This window comes from Sorex fumeus, unplaced genomic scaffold (genome assembly GCF_029834395.1).
Source record: "Sorex fumeus unplaced genomic scaffold, SorFum_2.1 ptg000072l, whole genome shotgun sequence".
Lineage (NCBI taxonomy): Eukaryota > Metazoa > Chordata > Mammalia > Eulipotyphla > Soricidae > Sorex > Sorex fumeus.
The window spans coordinates 46961672-46983845 of NW_026606129.1; the positions used below are offsets into that span (position 1 = coordinate 46961672).

The 22174-nt window shown below is 45.3% G+C and overlaps 1 protein-coding gene across 1 annotated transcript in view; it reads left to right on the forward strand.

Annotated features, from left to right (window-relative positions):
• Positions 1-22174, forward strand: part of LARS2 (leucyl-tRNA synthetase 2, mitochondrial) — a 150168-nt gene that overhangs the window by 94495 nt on the left and 33499 nt on the right. Inside the window, exons 10-14 of the mRNA XM_056129230.1 lie at positions 8249-8353; positions 10174-10289; positions 11928-12211; positions 14463-14561; positions 17559-17696. Coding sequence (XP_055985205.1) covers positions 8249-8353; positions 10174-10289; positions 11928-12211; positions 14463-14561; positions 17559-17696 — 742 coding nt within the window. The remainder of the gene's footprint in view (positions 1-8248; positions 8354-10173; positions 10290-11927; positions 12212-14462; positions 14562-17558; positions 17697-22174) is intronic.

The following is a 22174-nucleotide window of genomic DNA, read 5'->3' on the forward strand; positions in this document are numbered from 1 at the left end:
TGAGCTACGTGTGCTTTACTCAAGGGGTAAACGAGGTCTTTCTGACCGGCAGCTTAGAATCTTGTTGTCACTGGCACAGTAGAGAGCTGGCGCCTCATCTCCCCCAGAAGCCCTAGGACATTAAATAATTAATTGCTCCCCATTGTTTTGCCTCTCTCTAGTGTCAGCATGGGGTGTGACAAAGGATGAGGAGCAGAATTCTAATCCTGGAGGTGTGGTAGTTCTCCAGCCAGACTCTGCCATCAGCCTTGCAGCTGACATATTAAATGTCATATGAGGGAAATGTACTTTCCTGGCTATGGGACAACAGAGCCCTATTCCACCGAGCATCCTGGAAGCTGGTTGCATGGAGCTCGGCAGAGCTGTGCGGTGCTGAACACCGGCCTTGGTGCAAATCCCCTGAGAACAGTCATTTGTAATCACTAACATGTGTCCCTAGCATCCACTGCCATGTGAAACGCTTTGATTGCTTCAGATCTCTCTTAGTCTCCCTTGGGTTCCCGAGTCTCCTTACCACTCATGACTGAAAAGAATCACAGAGAATAGTAGGGCTGATCAGGGACTTCAGATTTTCCTTCTCTTCTTTCTGAGCCAGCGAGATTGTACAACAGTTATCGCACTTGCCTTGTACACACCAACTCAGGTTTGAACCCCAGTACCCCAGACGGTCCCCCCAAGTCCCACCAGGAGTGATCTTTGACTGCACTTAGGAGTAAGCCCCAAGCACTGCTGGGTGTGGGCCCAACCCCCCCCCCCACCTCCCCAAATGCATATTTTTATGTTTATAGTATTTTTTATTTATATAAAAAATTTTACTCTATTGTTTTTAAGAAATAGCTTCTGACCAGGTAACAATATGCAGTTTGCTTCTATGCATTTTTTTCAGATTTACTCATATTTCAGTTCAAAGAATGAGGTCTTTTTTTTTTTATCCAATTTGAATAATGGACATAGCAGAACTTTTATATGGAAAATCTTTTGCTGCAGTACTCTGCATTTTTCCTGTATTTTTCTTCTTACAACTATATTAAGGTGTAATTCGCCTATTTAAAATAGACGGTGCAATATTTCCATGGTATATAACTGTAGAGTTGCCCAGCCATCCCCACAGTCAATTCTGGAGCATTTTCAGCGTCTTGCAAAGAATACCGGTGCCTTCTAGCAAATACCCCTGGTTTCCCCACTTTCTCTGTACTGGACAATCTGAATCCACTTTCTATCTCCATAGACTACTTGTTCTGGACCCAGAGAATCTTGCAGTTTGTGATTGGTCTTTTTCACTTAACACAGGTGATGTTTTCACGGTCCACAATGTGGCATGTATGGGTATAGCACAGATCTTAATCCCACTCAGTGGGCATTTGGATTGTTCCTGCTTTCTAGCTATCAGGAATCCTGCTGCTGCAGGCACATTTTTATTTACTTGTGTATACATGTAAGAGCAGATTTTCTGGGTCATGGGATAACCATTTTTGCATGGTTTACATGGCAGCTGGTTGAGGAGCAGACCCTTTTTTGAAGCAGCAGCTGTATTTTTAAACATTTCTACCAGGAGGTGTGTGAGTTCTAGTTTCTCCACATTTTTACCCATTTTTACCAGCACTTGTTGCTGTCTCTCTCTTACAGTGGTAATCTTTATGTGTAGGAAGTGTGTGTGTGTGTGTGTGTGTGTGTGTGTGTGTGTATTTATATTTGTCATTTGATTGATTGATTTATATTTTCTAATTTTCCTCTTACACTTTATATAAACACTGTGGTTTACAAAGTTGTTCATGATGATTTGTTACAGGCATTCAATATTTAAGTGGGTATATTATGGTTTCTATTTGCATTTACTGATTGACCAGTATTGCTAAGCATCTTTTCATTAGCCTCTTTTAATCTTTTTTTGAAAAAATATCTATTCATCTGCATTGGTTTTGTTTTTTTTTCCAAAAATGTCCTCCAGTTCTGTGGGCTGACTCTTTGTTCTATCACTGGTATCCTGTGATGCCGGAGTTTTACATTTTGGTGATGTACCATTGATATATTTTGCCTTAGTTGCATTTGTTTGGGGTATTCTATGTATAAAACCATAGCCTCATCGGTATCACAAAGATTTATACCCATTTCGTCTAACAGTTTATTAGTTATAAATCTTACATTTTCATCTTTGGTTCCTTTTTCATGGCAGGTAAGGGGCTGCAGGGATACGACCCACGACCTTCATACTGTGTGAAACGTGTCCTACCAATGGAAAATATCCCAGGCCAAAAGTTTTGTTGTGATTGTTATTTTCATTTGGGGAACCACACCCAGCATTGCCCAGGGGCTGCTCCCTCTCAACCCTGCTCTGAGCACTGTGTTGTGCAGTGAATAGAACCTCCCCATGCAGGGCAGGTGCTCGACTCCTTGAACCAGCTCCCCAGCCCCTGAAGTCAACTTTTATATATGGAGACAATTGGGGTCCATTTGATTCTTTGTTTTCTTTTTGTTTGGGGGACACGCCAAGTGGTTCTCGGGGCCTTATTCATCGATTTGTGCTCAGGGATCATTCGTGGTGGTGCTCAGGAGACCATATGAAGTTCCAGGGATTGAATCAGAGCAACCACATGCAAGATATCTTCCCCCTTTATTATCTCTCCAGCATGTACATGTGCGCGCGTGCACGCACACACACACACACACTTATTTCTTTTGCATATGATCATAGTCCTTTTTTTTTTTTTTTTGCTTTTTGGGTCACACTCGGTGATGCACAGGGTTACTCCTGGCGGTGCTTGGGGGACCATATGGGATGTTGGGAATTGAACCTGGGTCCGCTGCATGCAAGGCAAACACCCTACCTGCTGTGCCATTGCTCCAGCCCCGATCATAGTACTTTTTTTAAAAATTTTTATTAGTGAAACACCATGAGGTACAGTTGTAGACTTACAAATTTTTGTGCTTGGGTTTCAGTTATACAATGATCAAGTACCCATCCCTCCACCAGTGCCCATTTTCCACCACCACGGGTCCCAGTATCCCTCCCACCCCCCCATTCTCCATCCCACCCTGCCTCTGTAGCAGGGCATTCCCTTTTATTCTCTCTCTCTCTCTCTCCTTTTGTGTGTTGTGGTTTGCAAAAGAGGCATTGAGTGGCAATCATGATTGGTCTATAGTCTACTTTCAGCGTGCTTTTCCCATCCTGGGAGGATCCTCCCAACATCCTTTATTTGGTACTTTTTAATTCATGACCCTACACATTTTGTTTTTTTTTGTTTGTTTGAGGGTTATTTTTTGGTGAAGTAAGAAACTTTTTTAGAAAGATGTGAGGGGAGAGAAAGGAAGAAGTACATTTTGAGAGAAAACACAGGCTCTTCCAGAGCAAGCAAAGAAAGAGACAAGCAAGCAAGCTGTATGTTCAAGGGAGAACAAGGACTTGAAGAGCAAGCCCCACACACATGTCTTTTTTTTTTTTGGCGGGGAGGTCATACCCAACAATGCTCACGTGTTACTCCTGGCTCTGCACTCAGGAATTACTCCTTGTGGTGCTCAGGGGACCATATGGGATGCCAGGAATTGAACCTGGGTCAGCCGAGTGCAAGGCAAACTCTCTCCCCTCTGTACTATTGCTCTGACCCCACACATGTGCCTTTTAAGAATCTTTTAAGACTGCTTCTATTTTTATCTTCTGGTCTTCACTTAATATGATACCAGAAAAACTTATTTGTTTTTATGTAGGCATCACAATTATTTTTAAGCTGTACATAATATACTGTCAACTCAAAATTGTGATATCTTAAATCTTTCTATCATGTCAAACACTTGCCCTTTTTCATGTTTGGATTCTTGTGGCAGTACTGCTTAAACATTTATGTCCACATAACTGTTTGCCTCTATAGAATTGCATCCTTAGGAAGCATCACCAAACAAACACTGTCCTCTCATTGTTCATCAATTTGTTTGAGCAGGCCCAGTAACATCTCCATTTTGAGACTTTGTTGTTACTGTGTTTGGCATATTGAATATGTCACGGGGAGCTTGCCAGGCTTTGCCGTGCGGGCGAGATACTCTTGGTAGCTTGCCGGGCTCTCCAAGAAGGCGGAGGAATTGAACCCAGCTCAGCCAGGCTGGCTGAGCACAAGGCAAATGCCCTACCATGGAAGCATCACCAGGAGTGGGATTTTTTTTTTTTAGCCAAAGGTTATGAATATTTTTCTATGTCTTAGGACACGTAGCTTTTACTGACTTCTGAAAGGGCTGTCTCAGTTTACAGTGCCATATTCCAGTGATAAATAAATCTTGGTACAGCCTTGCGAGCATTAATTTTACCCTTTTTAAAGTGTTGCAAATTTCCCAGATATAAAATAGTAATGCTTTGAAATTACTTTGATACCCATCTCTCTTTTCAAAACTTAATTTGTTTTTCTCAATCCAAGTGATACAGAGGAGTGCTGACAGCCAGACTAAACCAGCCTCCTTACCTAGCCACTTTTAACTGGTTTGGCTCTTGTGTTAACTTAAGATATACATTTAGCTGCTAGGCCATGGTTTGATTTGGTTTTTGTTCAGTTCCAAAGAAGTTTATATTTGAACTCTAAGCTTTTTCCCCCCCTTTATTTAAACACCATGGGCTGGAGTGATAGCACAGCGGGTAGGGCGTTTGCCTTGCATGCCGCCGACCTGGCCGACCTGAGTTCGATTCCTTTTGCCCCTCTCGGAGATCCTGGCAAGTTACCGAGAGTATCTCGCCTGCACGGCAAAGCCTGGCAAGCTACCCATGACATATTCGATACACCAAACACAGTAACAACAAGTCTCACAATTGAGACGTTACTGGGTCCACTCGAGCAAATCGATGAATAACAGGAGGACAGAGCTACAGTGCTATTTAAACACCATAGTTTACAAAGTTCTTCATAATACAGTTACAAGCATTCAATGTGCCAACACCAATCCCACCACCCGTGTGATCTTCCGTCCACCATTGTCCCCATTTTCCCAACCACCCCCCAAACCTGCTACCCTTTGTAGACAGAAAATAATTTATCTTATATTGCTTATTACAACAAAATGGCTAATGAAATTATCAAAAAATACCTCAGTAAAAGGAAATGTGTGAAAATTGTTACATCTCACCACAGGGTCATTAAGTCCTTGTCTTAGGGTTCTAGTCTTGTGGTAGAACTGCCTACCAGTCCTATTTTAGGACCCTTCTCACGGCCTGGTTGACTTTCCCAAGGACATAGGACCTAGTACCAGGCATCACCCTTTTTCCATTTGTTTTACCACAAAAGTTTACAGGTGGCATTGGCCCTGTGGAGCAGATCTAGAGCCACTGACTGTCCAGCAGAACCACGTGAACTGTCACCATCAAAACCCTTTGCTGACCAAACACAGGAATGCAGCAACCCAGCCCCAAAGAAGCGGAGTTGCATCAAGTACAAAATACAGGATAAAAGTGTTACTGAGTATTTCACTCAGAGGACTCCAGGTGCCTTCTATCACGTGGATCTTAGCGCGGGCACCTTCAGAAAAGTTTCTTCCTGCCACATGTAAAACTGAGGGGTACAAATTGATCTTGCGAGGTGGTCAGGGCCAAGGACTTTCTGTCCTCCTACCTGCCACCTCGAGGCTTGGCCTTACCTGTGTGTTCTAGGATGGGCTTCTCCAACCTCCCATGCCTGTACCCCTGCACCTGTCCTGCATGCTTCTCCACAGTCCAGTAATTATAACCAAAGCAATGGTCCCATGATTTTCCACTTTTCTATACCCATGGGCCAACACCTATCTGTGGAAGAGTGGCTTAGAACCACTGTTCTAAGATGTGCCACGCTTCACTGGACATTGCAGTAAATAGTCAGGAAACAAAAGGAATCCCTTCCCTTTGCTCTTCTGGACATAACCATGCTGCAAAGGAGACTGAGTAGTGGGGTCATTTGCTGTGTATCTAGGGGCACAACCACACATTCTCCTGTTGAATCAGAAAGAGAGGTCAACTGGAAGTTGGCCCACAAGCCATTTCTGTGGACTGTCTGCTTGTGTATCTGTGTTCCATTCCTTCACTGTGTCTATATGCTCCCCAGTTCTAAAAATTCTCAGTTTTACTCCAATTCCACTCCCTTCATCCTAATCTCAATATGTCGTGTTCCTGGATTTGTAGCTGTACACCTCTTCTTCGAGGAAGGACGAGGGATCAGAAATATATGTTGCCACTTTGAGAAGTGTCAGCATTTTGATGGCTTGGACAGCAGGTGCCCCCCCTCCAGCCGTGAGACGGTGGGCAGTGATGGGGGCAGATCTCGGCATTTCATAAAGCCCCATCACACTCTCTCCTGTGCTTCCTGGCCCCCCAGGGGAAAGATGAGAGCACATTTAGATGCCATACTTATTGAGCTCTACATTTGTTTTTAATTTTTATTAGTGAGACACCATGAGGTACAGTTGTAGACTTACAAATTTTGTGCTTGGGTTTCAATTATACAATGATCAAATACCCATCCCTCCACCAGTGCCCATTCTCTACCACCACAGATCCCACTATCCCTCCCACCCTCCATTCCCCCCCATCCCCCCCACTCCACCTTGCCTCTGTGGCAGGGCATTCCCTTTTGTTCTCTCTCTCCTTTTGGGTGTTGTGGTTTGCAAAAGAGGCATTGAGTGGCAATCATGTTTGGTCTATAGTCTACTTTCAGCATGCTTCTCCCATCCTGGGAGGATCCTCCCAACACCCTTTATTTGGTGCTCCTTTCTCTATCTGAGCTCCCTTTTCCCCTAGCATGGGTGGCTGGTCTCCAAGCCTGGGAGCAAACCTCCTGGTACTAATCTCAGCCACTCTTGGGTGTTAGTCTCCTATTTTGTTACTTTATGTTCCCCAGATGAATGCAATCTTTCTATGTCTATCCCTCTCTTTCTGACTCATTTCACTTAATATGATACTTTCCATGTAGTGCCACTTGAAAAATAAATTCTATCTCCTAGAACTGTTTTAACTTTGGGGTTTTGTAAAACATAATCTTAGACCATTGTAAAGTCTTAAAACATGGAGGTATAAATGCTAAGAGTTCATAAGTTTTAGCTGTTCCTTATTTTGCAGTTAGCTCAAATAAGCTTATTGGTTATAATCCTTCAATTCTTTTTCCTTTGGAACTTTATTTGGCTATCTTGACTTTATGTGGTCTTGGGTTGATCCTTATCAGTAAAGATTCATGTATAAATGGTTTCTCCCCCTGTTCCCCACCCACCCCCACAGTTGTAACAAGCTTCGCTTATGATAACACAATGCTTGAATAATTCCAAATTAAGTGCTTTATTATGGTCACATATATAAAATGATTTGCTTGAATAAAATGAATGAGGTAAACTGCAGTTTATTTTATTTATGTGACCATAATAAAACCATCTACATAACCTCCTATTTTTCCTGAAGTTCACCTGTTTCCTTTTTTTTTTGTTTTTGTTCTTTTTTTTTCATTTGCCCTATAGTCTTTGAGTTTCTAAGTCTTCCTACATTTTTTCTGCTAGCTTTTTAAAACTCTTCTTACAGTTTTCTCTACATGCCAACCTGTCAAGAAATCTATCCACTCCCTTATTTTCCTAAAGATACTTCCTGCAGCCAGGGGTCCTGCTCTATCTGGACCTGGGGCCTCAGGCCTCTGTTTCAAGTCTCGTCCTCCCACTTCCTGTCCCGGGATTGTCCTCTTCCACTCTCCTTTGTGCATCCGCCACCTCCTGCCCCGCCTGTCTGCCTCTCTGTATTACCCCTTAATTTTGCTGGAACATATCCTTCTGTATTGCCTAAGAAGGGGTGCATGGGAAAGAAGGGTTTTGTTTGTGTATGATCTAAGATTTGTTCATTCATCTTCTTGCCCATCCCTTTTCCCCTTCAAGTTGCTATGACTTTTGAGCTTCAGATGTTGCCTTGTTTTCACCAAAGACGTTCGTTCATGCCTCTCACTCTTGTATTTATATGAGTTGAATTACAGTGGGGAAAGGAGTCTCTTTTCCCCACCATGAGAAAGTTATAATGCCACTTTCACTCCTTTGGTGATGAGCATTTTCCGCGTATATGTTTCATCTTTGATTTTCCGCCGGTGTGAATTATCTATTAAAACCATCAAAGAACAAAATTTTCCCGACAATTAGCACATGTCACCAAAGTTCTTTCCAAGGCTTCAGGTGTTTGTTTGTTTGTTTGTTTGTTTTTTCTCCCTGGTCTCCTTCAAGATTCCGGTGGCGTCAGCATCCCAGCTGACTGGTGTCCACAGTGAGTTGCTCTCATTTTCAGATTGCCTCACGCCCGTGATAGCTGTGAACATGCTCACCCAGCAGGAAGTTCCTGTCGTTGTCTTGGCCAAAGCTGACTTTGCGGGCTCTCTGGATTCAAAAATAGGTGAGTAGCTGTTGAGATATAATCAGGATAATATCTCCCCCAGGCCTTAAGGTTGAAATCCTAGCCTGGTGCTCTCAAGTGAAAGAGGTGGCCGTTGATCCATGATTTGTTTTACTTCCTCGCAGAAATGAAAGCCCTTTCCTCTAATCGTTCTTTAGTTAAGCAATGCATTTTGAAATCATTCCAAGTGTATTGCACCTGCACCTGGCTGGATGCTACTGAGAAAGAAAGAAAGAAAGAAAGAAAGAAAGAAAGAAAGAAAGAAAGAAAGAAAGAAAGAAAGAAAGAGAGAGAGAGAGAGAGAGAGAAAGGAAGGAAGGAAGGAAGGAAGGAAGGAAGGAAGGAAGGAAGGAAGGAAGGAAGGAAGAAAGGAAGGAAGGAAGGAAGAAATGTCTGGCCTACAGATCTCGCCTATAGCGCTTAGAGAGTGAGAATTATACATACAGTGTGGGGAACAATAAGACTCGGATGAAAATCCAATTTCAGAATTCATTGAGCCAATAGCAGCTGCTGGGTTGGGGGGATTCAAAGCACAGATGATGGTCGTGGGCCGGGGTTTTGTGAAGGCTCTGTGGAGGAGGTGAACTGGAGCAATTCAGGAGAAGGATTGGAAACAGCAGTGAAATTGAAAGTCTATTAGAACTGTAAATGGGATACCTGAGGCGGCCTTCCTCATTCCTGAGTGTTCTCAGCGCTCAGTTATCGCCTTACAGGAGGATTGTGGGCCTGAGAGCAGGGTGACTGTCCTGTCCCAGGCCCGCTCTCAGGCGGGGCCCCATGGCTCCCCTTCCTGGATTCCTATCCCAGCCAGTCTCCAGAGCACCCAGACCCCTGCAGAGAAAGCTGTTTTCACACTCTTAGTTCCTACTACATAGAAGAAATCGCATTTCTGGTCAAAATCGTGTTTTCCTTCACAATTCCCACTCAGTTTTTCATCGAGTAATGTGAAGAAACATCAAAACAGAAAACTCTTATTAGCCATTCGGCTCATTCTCTTCTTGTGACCATTTACACGTCAACAACGTGTTGCTTCAAGGAAATGATTCCTGCTTTTGTGCATATTTTATAATTAGTGAAATTCATTAGTACATCCAGCTGAGATACTAAAGGAAGCACTTATTAAAACAGCTTTTCCTTTCATTTTTCTTCTTCATGTTTTTGGTCAGAGTTAAAGATGCAATATTGAGAGTTCTGAAGGGAGAGAAAATATGCCTGGAGGGGGGGTTATGCATTGAAACTTTTTTTCCCCCGCTTATCTTGCTTTTCCACAGCAACATAATCAGCATTGCCTCTTGTCCTTCAAGAAAACAGAAACAAAAGTCGGGGCTGGAATGATAGTACGCGTGTAGGGCATTTGTCTTGCACACGGCCAACCGGGGTTCAATTCCCAGCATCCCATATGATCCCACGAGCACTGCCAGGAGTGATTCCTGAGTGCAGAAACGGGAGTAACCCCTGAGCATTGCCGGGTGTGACCCAAAAAGAAAAAAGAAAAAAAGGAAACACCACTCTCCCTAAATGCCCAGTATTGGCCAGATAGTGACAAAAAGCTCCCAAAATTCTAAGTTTTCATTTAGGGCACTCCAAGAGAAGGAACAAACCTGAGAGATACCAAAGAGCTGATAGGAGTACAGTAACGTCGCTGTAAACTGTTGTTTTTACCACGTGTGTTCTCCACCTTCCCAGTAAATGTAGTCTAGGCTTACCATTTCTCTAACTGAAAATAGTCTCCTGTAAGGAGCTAACTGTCAGGCTGCCCATTTTTCTGTGATATGGCCATTTGAATGGGAGATGCTTCATGTCTCATCCCCTCTGAATAGGAATCCCCAGTACCAGCGCAGAAGACACCGCCTTAGCCCAAACCCTGGGCCTATCCTACTCAGAAGTCATTGAAACATCACCTGATGGCACAGAGAGACTGCGTGACTCTGCTGAGGTGGGTGCCCCATGGGTGAGCCAAAAAGTCTTTAAAAAAAAATAATTTTCTTGCCTTCTCCCCCTCACTTTTATGTGTCATTGTTGTCTCTGTTGTGAGGGTACCAATTGTAACCTGCCACTCAACTCATCCCATCGCCTGCCAGTCATATAGCCTTGTTTCTTTCTAGTTCCTTTTTTTTCTTTCCCGTTTTTATTGATGAACCGTGATTTTTCAAGACATCTAATGCAAATTCCATGCATATGGAGTTCCGACATCTACCACCAGAGTGTCCGCTTGCTTTGCTTGGGGCTGACTCAAGTTCAGTCCTCGGCACCCAGTCAGTGCAGGAGGATCCCTGAATGCAGAGCCAGGAGTAAGCCCTGAGCAGTGCTGCATGTGGCCCAGAACCAAAACAACACACAGGTCCCCAGGGGTCCTGCCACTGCTGCCGATCACCAGGGCCTACACTGGAAGACTTCGTCACCCAGTTCACCCGCGGGGCTCCTGTTGCTTCTTAGAAGCGGTGGAAGCTTCCAGCCCACCCACATCTAACAATAGGCCCGTGTGGTTTCACAGACACAATGAACTGTGTGGACTCTGGTGGAGAACAAACCCTTTGTCTTAAACCTGGCTGCGCTTTGCAAGCAACTAGGAAGTTCTGAAAAACTCAGATTCCCGAGTCCCACCTCATACCTTCAGATTGAATAACCATTTATGGGCCTCGGACAGAACATAGAAAGTGTCCGGGGAGTCTTGTGTTCAACAAAGTCTGGGAACTACTGGCTAGCTGAGTGTCCACCCTCTCTGCTGTGTCTCCGAGATGCTTAACAGCATCTTAATCTCCTTGGGTGATCCTGGCTCAGTGACATCTCACACCCAGGTTTCAGGCTTGGCAGTACTTGACTCTAGGGTGATGTGTAAGGAAATAGTCAGACTTTTCCCTTTTTCTCACCTCATGTTTGTACTTTCATTTCATAAATTATATCCCTAGACATGAATCATGCTCCAAAATATCGACTCTTTGGGGCTGGAGAGATAGTACAGCATGTTGGGTGCTTGTCTTGCATGCCACTGACCCTGGTTTGAACCCTGGCATCCCATATGGTGCCCCAAGCACCGCCAGGAGTAATTCCTGAGTGCAGAACTGGGAGTAACCCCTGAACATCACTGGGTGTGGTCCCCAAAACAAAAATAAAATGAAAGATTGATCTTTCTTTTAGACCTTATTTCAGCGAACTCTTTGGATGTGCAGAGCCGAACTCTTAAAGTCAAGGAGCGATAGCACAGCGGTAGGGCGTTTGCCTTACAAGCGGCCAACATGGCCGACCCAAGTTCGATTCCTCCGCCCCTCTCGGAGAGCCTGGCAAGCTACCGAGAGTATCTCACCCACACGGCAGAGCCTGGCAAGCTCCCCGTGACGTACTCGATATGCCAAACACAGTAACAACAAGTCTCATGATGGAGACGTTACTGGGCCCGCTCGAGCAAATTGATGAACAACAGGAGGACCGTGCTTACCGTTACTTTCTTCCTTACTCAACTCAGTCATCAAATCCATCCAGTCCTATTGCTTTTGGGAGGAAGGTGGCTCAGAAAGTCACATGTGACCCCACCCAGACCCTGGTGCAGAAGGAATGATTCTCTCCCCACTCTCAGTTCACAGGCATGGAGCGGCCCGATGCCTTTCTGGCCCTGACTCAGTTGGCCCGCCAGAAGAGAGTGGGTGGAGAGTTGACGAGCGACAAGCTGAAGGATTGGCTGATCTCACGCCAGCGCTACTGGGGCACGCCCATCCCCATGGTGCACTGCCCAGCCTGCGGCCCCCTGCCAGTGCCCATCGAAGACTTGCCCGTGACCCTGCCCCGCATCTCTTCTTTCACCGGCAAGGGAGGCTCACCGCTGGCCGCAGCTTCCGAGTGGGTGCACTGCGCCTGCCCCCGGTAAGACCCCATCCTCTGGCCAGCCCCCAGCGTGCATTTCACACACCGTCTCGTCTCCGGCGGCTGCTTCCCCCAGGATTCCTGCCCAGCTGGGGTCTGGAAGGACGGTGTGGGTCTCTTGGGACCTTAGAGAGAAGATGCTAGAATTTTGCTCAGACCCTGGGAAGGACGCCCACTCCTCTTCCCAACCCAGTTGGAAGCAGCCCTTCTTTTAACCTCTTCCTCTGAAACATCTGCTCCAGCTGTTTCCATCCAGCTTTGCCTGAGGCCACTTCCTTCTGTGTTGCTCAGCAGAGAGCTGGTCGGGATGAGAGAGCATCCTCCCACTCCACTGCCGCTGCTGCACTTTTAGAGCGTGGTGGCAGCCGGGGTCCCCCCACCAGGCATGACAGAGAGGGTGGGTATGCAGGGCTTCCCTTCTGGACCCCCAGGAGCACCTCACTTCCTTTCTTCTCCTGTTGGGAATGGGATTGCATGCTGCCTCAACTCCCTGTCATGTCGCCAGTGTGGTTTTCTATCCTACCTGCCGATTGAGCAAAGAAATAACACATCCCAAGCCCCAGTATCTTCCTTCTATAAAGAAGCCATTTCCCTCTGCTTTAAAGGTCACGATGAGGATGTTTTCCAAATAGTTCACAGGCCAGAGATAATCAGGACCCCATAAGAGCCCCCCGAGCCCTGCCAGGAGTGATCCCTGAGTGCAGAACCAGGAGTAAGCCCTGAGCACTGCTGGGTGTGGCCCCAAAACTGGACGATTGTAAGTGGCCCCCTGGGAGGCCCAGATCTGGGGTATCTACATGGTCTGCTCGGCCATTTCTATTTATAAGCAGAGCTTAGTGGTTTCTTTCGCAGTATTTGTAGAGTCTATATCAGCTACTTCATAGATGCAAGACAAACATATGCAGACCTTCTGTGAGTGGTTTTCTCCAGAGTAGTTTTTATGAGTCCTTACCCATTTCAGCATTTGGGAGTGAGTGGGCCAACCACAGCAGTGCTCAGGGGCTACGACCAGCTCTGTGCTCAGGGATTGCTCCTGGTGGTGCTTGGTGGGGGCGGGGATAGCAGGGTGTGCCAGGGATCAGGCCTCGCCCATGCAGAGCACACACTCAGCCCTTTAAGCTCTCCCCAAGCCTTCTCCTTCTTGTGTTAAGTTTAAAACCGACTCAAACACCAGCACGCTGGCTAAATTAGCTACAGGCACATCAGTTCCTCCCAGGGGATTGTGATTCCCCCCTCAAGTTCTCAGAATCTCCAACACTTCACTGCCAAGAGCCACAGTCAGAGAGGCGGTGGCTCCAGTGGAGTAAGAACCTGGGGCTGAGCTGCTTCCTCCTGCCGGGGCCTTTCGCTGCTCATGGTTAATAGCTATTAACAGGGATGGCAGTTACTGGCTATTGATAAAGCTGCAAATAGCCCATGTTGCCCATCCACTAGAGGCAGAGGTCTTGGGGAGCCTCCAGCTTGCCCTGTCAGATCATGGGCCCACCACCCTGGGGCCATGCTTGAGAACTTGGCCCCTGTAGAACCTAACCCCCTCCCCACACACACACCCTGGCATGGGGGTTCCTTTTCTCCTCAGCCCCTCTCCCCAGGGATTTCACTTCCTGGGGTCTCCGCACCTTTTGTCCTTAGGCAGGGGGCTTCTGACTTGTAGTGTTTGTGCATTTCATGGTAGAACTCCTCTTCTGCCAGGTGGATGGTAGACTCTCAGCATGAGTTCACGTGGGAAGCGACACTGACAGTGGATACTCCCAAACTGGGATCCGTTAGCTCTGGAAACCCTGCAGGCTTCCGGGGTGATTTCACTTTCTAAGGTCACCCCAATGGGACCCCTAATCCAAGTTCACCTTTTAGCACAGCGCAGCATTCGCTGCATTTGGGTTTTCATTGTAAAGCAGATACTAGCTGAAGGCAGTCTTGACATGCCTGAAATAGAAGTTCTTGTGCCAAAGAGACTCTTTGTCTTGTAAGGTAGTTAGATTTTTCACCACTTGCTTAAAATTCAGAGAAGGGGAGAGGATTTTTAATTGTTCAAGATTGAATTTTTTTTTTTTAATTTTGGAAATGTCTTTAAAACATCATGTTCTGAACAACCTGAAGAGAACTCTCCGTGGATTGTCGTTTCCTGATCGGTGGCATTGTTCTCCTGACATTGTAAATTCATGCTAATTGTCATCGCTTTCTCAAAAGCTGGTGGGAAAATTGCATTAAAGTTTAAATAGAAACCCATGGATGCGCCTCTCTTCCTTAGGTGCAGAGGAGCAGCCAAGAGAGAGACAGACACCATGGATACCTTTGTTGACTCAGCATGGTACTACTTCAGATACAGCGACCCTCAGAATACTCAGAGGTAAGGTGCCTGCTGGTGAGTTCTTTAAGTCCTTGGCACTGTGGAGCCTCCCAGCCAGACACAATGCAGGGAATAGATGTGCACGAGATTTTCTGGGGGAGCTTGCCTTGGAGGAGTCAAAGGTTCCAAAGCAGGACGCCTGGCTGAATCCTGTGAGCAGGGAAAGAGTCTTGGGGAGGAGGCATCCAGAACACAGGTACCTTTGGGAAAGGGTAAGCGTGCTGCAAGGAAGATGGAACAACCCCTCCGGCCAGACAGGCGCACCCTGCACCTGTCCCCTCCTCTCTGGGAGAACTCGGGATACAAGGACACAGAGGATGCGAAAATGCCACTACTGGGGTCCCACAAACAGCTCTGCTTCTTGAAACAGGCATTCATATGGTTGGACATGAAACTATTAAACCAGTCACAGGGCCTAGAAAGACAGTCTAGCAGGTAAAAAGCACTTGCAACTGTACCTCATGAAATCTCACTATTAAAAAAAAATTTTTTTAATAAAATAAATAAATAAAAAGCACTTGCCTTGCATGAAGCTGACCCGGGTTCAATCCGCAGCACCACCAGGAGTGATTGATTCCCTGAGTGCAGAGTCAGGAGTAAGCCCTGAGCACTGCTGAGTGTACTCCCTACCCCCCCAAAAAAATAAATAAAAATAAAAATAAAAGCAGCAAGAAACCAGGTTCCTCACAGGCAAGTAAGTGCCAGATTCAAGGGAAATGAAACCCTGCAACGGGAAGTGTTGCAATAATGCCCTCGGCGGCCCTGTGCCGAGCGCCGGTTCTGTGAGTGGAAAGCTCTCCTGCTTTTTACTTAATTGAAAATCCTGGTGGCGCGCCAATGTCCCGGGAGGGGAGAGAGAGAGTGCTCAGAAGCTGTACCGCCGAGCACACACAGCAAGTAGATCATTCCTCACGCCGATCAAGCAACCGACTGTTAAACACGCTTTAAATAATGACCAGAAGAAAACAAATGACAGGCCTTTCAGTTCTCTGGTCTTTCAGCTCTTTGCCTGTGTTTCTTTGGCAAAACTAAATCGAAGGGATGTGGATCAGTGGCACCTTGTGCGTCTCGTTTGAGGGAGACCTGGGCTAGTCCCTGGCACAGCAAACAAAGGATATTCTCTGGGGTCAGGGAGATGGCGTGAGCGCTGGACACGTGCTTAAATGCAGGGTCTTCAGGTTCCATCCCAAGCCCCGCCCTGGATGTACTAAGCTCTGCCTAGTGGGGCCCCCAAGCCTAAGGAGTTGAGAAATAAGAGTGAGAGAGCCACTGGCAGGTAGGTAGGGAGCATGGCAGAACACAGGGAAAACAGAGCTGGCAGCCTGTTTTCCGGCTTCTCGTCAGACAGAGAGCTGTTACTCTGAAATGAGGAGAGCTTACAAGAAAATGCCCCTTTCCTTCATTGGGTGTGAGGGAGCATATCTCCCAACCCTGACCAGAATCACACTGTGGAGCACTGTGATTTTGTGCTTCAAGCTGCCAGGCCCCGAAATAAGCAAGATCCTGAGTGAGCAGTCGCTGCCAAGGGCAGAAAGGAGGGGCTGGGAGGCACTCAAAGGCCCTGCAAACCCACAGATGGGTCCTCCTTCTGGGTTTTTCTAGAAAGTATGTTGGGTGCTTCCCATTTAATAGTGGCCAAGAAATGCAAGAGGAATCAGACTTCCTGTCCTTCAGAATGCTGTAAAAGAAAGCAAGGCTAGGGGTTCCATTCCAGGGGGTGATCTTTGGTGAGATATCCAGAGACTTCCAATTAGGCAATTTCAGTCAGCACTTGATCCTTTGAAAAAAGACAGACAGACAGACAGACAGACAGACACACACACACACACACACACACACACACACACACACACACACATATTGCACATGCAGACACACATCCCAGAAGAGTCCCAGCTGAAAAATGAAGGTTTATCACTATACCATCACTATACTATATCGCTGGAGCGATAGCACAGCGGGTAGGGCGTCTGCCTTGCACGCAGGCCACATGGCCTACCCGAGTTCGATTCCTCCGCCCCTCTCGGAGAGCCCGGCAAGCTACCGAGAGTATTCGATATGCCAGACACAGTAACAACAAAGTCTCCAATGGAGACGTTACTGGGCCCGCTCGAGCAAATCGATGATCAATGGGAGGGCCTTTCCTTACTTACTTACTTATCACTATACCAAAAGATGCATCAGGGGTCTAGGAAGCTCATGGGGAGTTGAATCCCCAGAGCCACAAATGCAGAGACAGTCCTGCCCACACCACTATCTGGGGTTGCTGCCATAATATAGTCACTTGCTGTATACATTTTAAGGCTGTTTTTAAGCTGGAATCCACGTGTACTCAGTGGATGAGTACATGCCTCGGACATGTGAGGTCCAGTGTCTAGCACCACCAAAAAATAATAATGAGAAGATTGAATTGTTTGTTTGCTTTTCAAACAAGCGTTTTGGGGTCAGGGAGATGGTTCAGACAGCTCGAGCACATGCTTGGCTTGCAGGAGTCCAGAGTTTGATGCCCACCCAGCATCGCACGGTGTCTTGAGCACTACCAGTGTCGCCCCAAAGGCAAACAAACCCCCTACCAAAAAAAGAACGTTTTATGTCTACCTGTTAATGCCCGTTCTAAATGTCATGTTGCCCTCTGTTGGTCAGAACAGAAAAAAGCTCCCAGTTGCCTAATCAAATTTAAAATTAAAATGTGTCTAGGTCTATTCAGCTATGCCTCGTGCTGAAATTACTTATTATTTTTCTGGTTTGTTTACCTCAGGTTCTCATTTTACATGAAAGCCACATGTATTAAACTTGTGATTTAGCGGCATTTTACAGATAGTGTTTATAAATCTCACAAATCAACATTGATCTTTTGTTCCTTCTCTATTTTAAACATAAAAAAAAGCTCTATTTTTCTACGATGTATCTTCTTTCTGATGTGTGCACATGCGCCTGTCTAGAGTGTGCAGCTGTAGCAGGGCACGGTTTTGAAATGACCCTCCCTCTTTCTCTCAGCCCTTTTAGCACAGCTCTGGCAGATTACTGGATGCCTGTGGATTTGTACATCGGAGGCAAAGAACATGCTGTTATGCACTTGTTCTATGCAAGATTCTTTAGTCATTTTTGCCACGAGCAAAAGATGGTCAAGCACAGGTAAGCATTTACAGCTTTGCAGGAGAACTCCGTTCCACCCACCAGCCGTTGGCATGAACCCAAAGCGGGTGACAGCTTTTTCTGAATGATGGGGTTGAGGAATCCTAGTTTTCAAGTGTCTTTCAGAGATCAGTGTTGGCCTCAACCATTTCTGATACTCAAGTAGACCGACCATGGGGAGTCATTGCTATATCCAGCCTTCTGTCTTCATCGGGTTAAGTAATGGAGATGTTTTCCTCTGAGGCAGAGAAATTCATGTTATTTGGGGGTTTTTTTATAGCTTCTTACCTGAGGCCGTGTTTATTGTCTGATCCTTCTGTGTAAGCGCCGCTTTCAAGCTTGACTAAATCCTGCCTTCATATCTCACTCTGATAAAAGCATATAATGGATTTTAAACTAGGGAATCACATTGAAATCCATCAACAACTTCTTTTCCTGTTGGCCTAGAATCTGTTCCCTATTGTGTGTGTTTGCCGGGGGAAGGTGCTTTTTTCCCATAAAATGTATTTATCATATAAATGATGTATTTAATGTATTGCATATTTCAAGATCACCCGTACACCCTCCCCACTAATTCCTGTCCTGAATTTTGAATTATTCACTTTCTTGCTTTTCTTTATAAATCTATCACTGTTAGAGATCTTGTTTGGGGGCCCCCCTCTGATAAAGTTCAGAGGTTAATCCTGGCTCTGCACTCAGGAATTCCTCCTGGTGGTGCTCAGGAGACCATGGGGGATGCTGGAGATTTAACCCTAGTAGACCACATGCAAGGCAAGTGCCCTACCCGCTTTAATATCTCTCCAGCCCCCTGCCAGAGGTTTGGGTTGGGTTTTTTTTTTGGGGGGGGAGGGGAGGCAGGGGGTTGGGCCATACCTGACAATGCTCAGGACTTACTTCTGGCTCTTTACTCAGGAATTGTTCCTGACTGTGTTTGTAGGACCAAATGGGATGCTGGGAATTGAACCACTTGGAAGGCAAAAGCCTAACCCACTGTACTATTGCTCTGGCCCCTGCTAGAGTTGTGTGTGTGTGTGTGTGTGTGTGTGTGTGTGTGTCTTTTTTAATGCTTTAATCATATGTTTATATTAGTGGATAGATTATCCAGACAGAAAATTAATAAAGAGGTATAGGCCTTCAATGGGCTGAAACAATAGCACAGCGGGTAGGGCGTTTACCTTGCATGAGGTCTACCCGGGTTCGATTCCTCCATCCCTCTTGGAGAGCCCGGCAAGCTACCAAGAATATCCCATCCTGGCAAGCTCCCCGTGGCATATTCAGTATGCCAAAAACAATAACAACAAGTTTCACAATGGAGACATTACTGGTGCCTGCTCCAGCAAATCGATGAACAATGAGTGGACAGTGCTAAAGTGCCACAGGCCTTAAATAGCTTTTAAGATCAGTGGGTTTAGCAGGTATATATTTAGAACACTTCATTCCAAAACAAGAGAATATTACATTATCCTCCAGTTCTAATGAAACATTCTCAATATTGGATTATTTGATAAGCTGCAAACAATTAACAAATTTAAGAATTTTGAAATATTTTAAAGATTCTTTTCTCACCACAATGGCATAAATTAAAAAATAAGAAGAAAATTGGAAAATTAAAAAATATGTGGAGACTAAGTAAATGAACAACCAATGGGTTAGTAAAGAAATGGATAAGGAAGGAAGGAAGGAAGGAAGGAAGGAAGGAAGGAAGGAAGGAAGGAAGGAAGGAAGGAAGGAGGGAGGGAGGGAGGAAGGGAGGAAGGAAGGAAGGAAGGAAGGAAGGAAGGAAGGAAGGAAGGAAGGAAGGGAACCATGAGACAAATATACCATGAGATAATATACCAGGAGACCTGAGAACAATGGGAGGACGTGATTGTGATATGCCGTGACTGCGGTTCTAGGCAGTGCCTTAGTGAGCAATCCAAAACCTGCATCCTGGCAAACACGTCTTGTGCTGAATTGCTGGATGTGTGTATACACCCCTTTCCTGAGCTCTGTCCATCTGATTCCTTGTGGGTCAGGCAACGACCCTCCCGAGTAACAGGGAGAGGGTCCCCATAGCTCTGCCACTGCATTTAGTGTTACCCATCTTTGGAAGCTTTGCAAACTGGTGGTTATGTAATGGTTCACTTTGTGAACTGACTTTGAATGAAAAGACACTGCTTCCTCATGAAGGTTAGTGCGTGTTTTCATGTTTCCGAGCCTTTCTGCTCCCTCTTCCATTAAATCCTTATTTGTGTCCTCTGTTTCATCTGGATTGTTTAGTTTTTAGTGATACGTATGAATTCTTCGACTAGTCAGAATATTAATCCTCATGCAGCTTTATGTATTGTATTTTCCTCCAGCTGTTAGCTTGCCTTACAGTGTCTTCTGATCAACAGAACCTCTTAATTTAATGTAGTAAATTTTAATCATATTTTCCTTTATGGCTATTGCTTTTAATGTCTCAGTTCCATTAATGGAGCAATCCATCCATTTTCCCACTGATCCGAAGTGCCTCTTCATCATAAATCAACTTCTCATTTATACACAAGGGCCTATTTATAGGGTCTTTACTTCTTTCCCTGGTCCATTTGCTCTTTGCTATGCTGGTAATTTGCCGGCTTTTTAATTTTAATTTTACCAGTTTTAATATCTCGTGAGAGAGAGAAGCTTCTCCTGCATAGTTCTTGTTCTTTAGGAGTGTCTTGGCTGTATTGGACCTTTGTTCTTCCATAAAAATTTCAGACTCAACTCATCAAATTCCAGAAAATGATCTGTTGGGAATCTAACTGAAATTGCATTAAATCTACCCATTTATGAATATTCTTCTCACATTTCTTGCAGCTCTGACATTAATGTATGAAATCATTTTCCTTTTGTCAGACATGTTTTTTAATGACGGTCCATCAGTTAGTTATCATTTTGTTAAAACAATGTTTGTTTAACCTCATTTCTTAGAGTTTGCAGATCAGTACCTTGGGGTGGGGCGTTGTGGGGGAGGGGAGATAGCCACATCCAGCAGTGCTCCGGGGCTACTCTTGGCTCTGTGCTGAGGGGCCATTCCTGGCAGTGCTCATGGGTCCATAGACGGTGTGGGGATAGAACCAAGATCAGTTACCTGCGAGAACCCCTGTACTACATTTCTCATGCCTTCCATAATCTGTTTAAAACTATTTAAAAATATGTGAGTTTTTAAAAATATTTTTTCTTTAGGAAAATAATTTGGGCTTTCTTATCTGCTGTACAGTCAGGAACTTAACTTCCTGGAATTATTTTCAGTTGTCTTTTTTTTTTTCTTGTAATATAATGACTTTTGGAATATTTTTTTGATTTTGTTTTGTTTTGGGTCACTCCCACTGGTGCTCAGGGGTTTCTTCTGGGTCTGCATTCAGAGATCACTCCTGGGGGCGGGGGGGCTTGGAGGCTCATAGGTGGTGCAGGGGACCAAACCCAAGTCAACTGCATGTAAGGCAAGTGCTCTACCTGCTGTCCTACCTCTCCGGCCCCTAGAATATTTTCTTAACTGCAAAGAAGAAAGGACAGACTAGGGAAGATGTGGAGAAGTGACAAGTTATGTCCCTGCCCAGAGAAACCATATTTAATACTTTTTTAATTTCTGGTGGTGGAGGTAGGGTTGGGGCCTCTCCTCTCCTCTCTTTGCAAGGCAAGCACTTTGCCCACTGCCCTATCTCTTTGGCCCTGGAAGATTAAAAATAATAACCAAAATGTATCTTTTCCCTGTATAAACAAAGAGATCGCCTATCTGCACCCCCCCTCCATCCTTCTCCTCCACCTCTCCAGTTTTTTTTTTTTTTGATAGTTTCAGGAAGACTTTTGCCATCTCTCCATGTTTCTGTTCGACTCCTTTTTTTTTTTTGCTTTTTGGGTCACACCCGGCAATGCACAGGGGTTACTCCTGGCTCTGTACTCAGGATTTACTTCTGGCGGTGCTCAGGGGACCATATGGGATGCTGGGAATCGAACCCGGGTCAGCCGCGTGCAAGGCAAACGTCCTACCCACTGTGCAGTTGCTCCAGCCTCTCGACTCATTTTTAGCGTTACATGTATCACATAAATATCTCTTGCTTTTTGACTTTATCATTTATCTTGGTTATCTGTTCACATCAGCATGGACAAATCACCTATCCTTTTATTCTATTTTCTTTTTTTAATTGAATCCAGTAAGATACACATTTACAAATTTTTTTCATGATCAGGTTTCAGTAATATAATGCTCCAACACCCTTTCCTTCACCAGTCTACCTTTCCCATCACCAGTGTCCCCAGTCTTCCAGCCTCCCTCCCCCCCGCCCCCACTGCCTGCCTCTATGGCAAGCACTTTTCTTCTCGCCCTCCCTCAACCCCGCTTCGGGTATTATGATTTGCAATACAGATACTGAAAGGTATATCACCCATTCTTTTAAAATCTACACATGCTGTTCGCCACTGGAAATAACAGTTTACTTAAGCTATCATCTATTTTTCCAATTGCTATTAAAAAA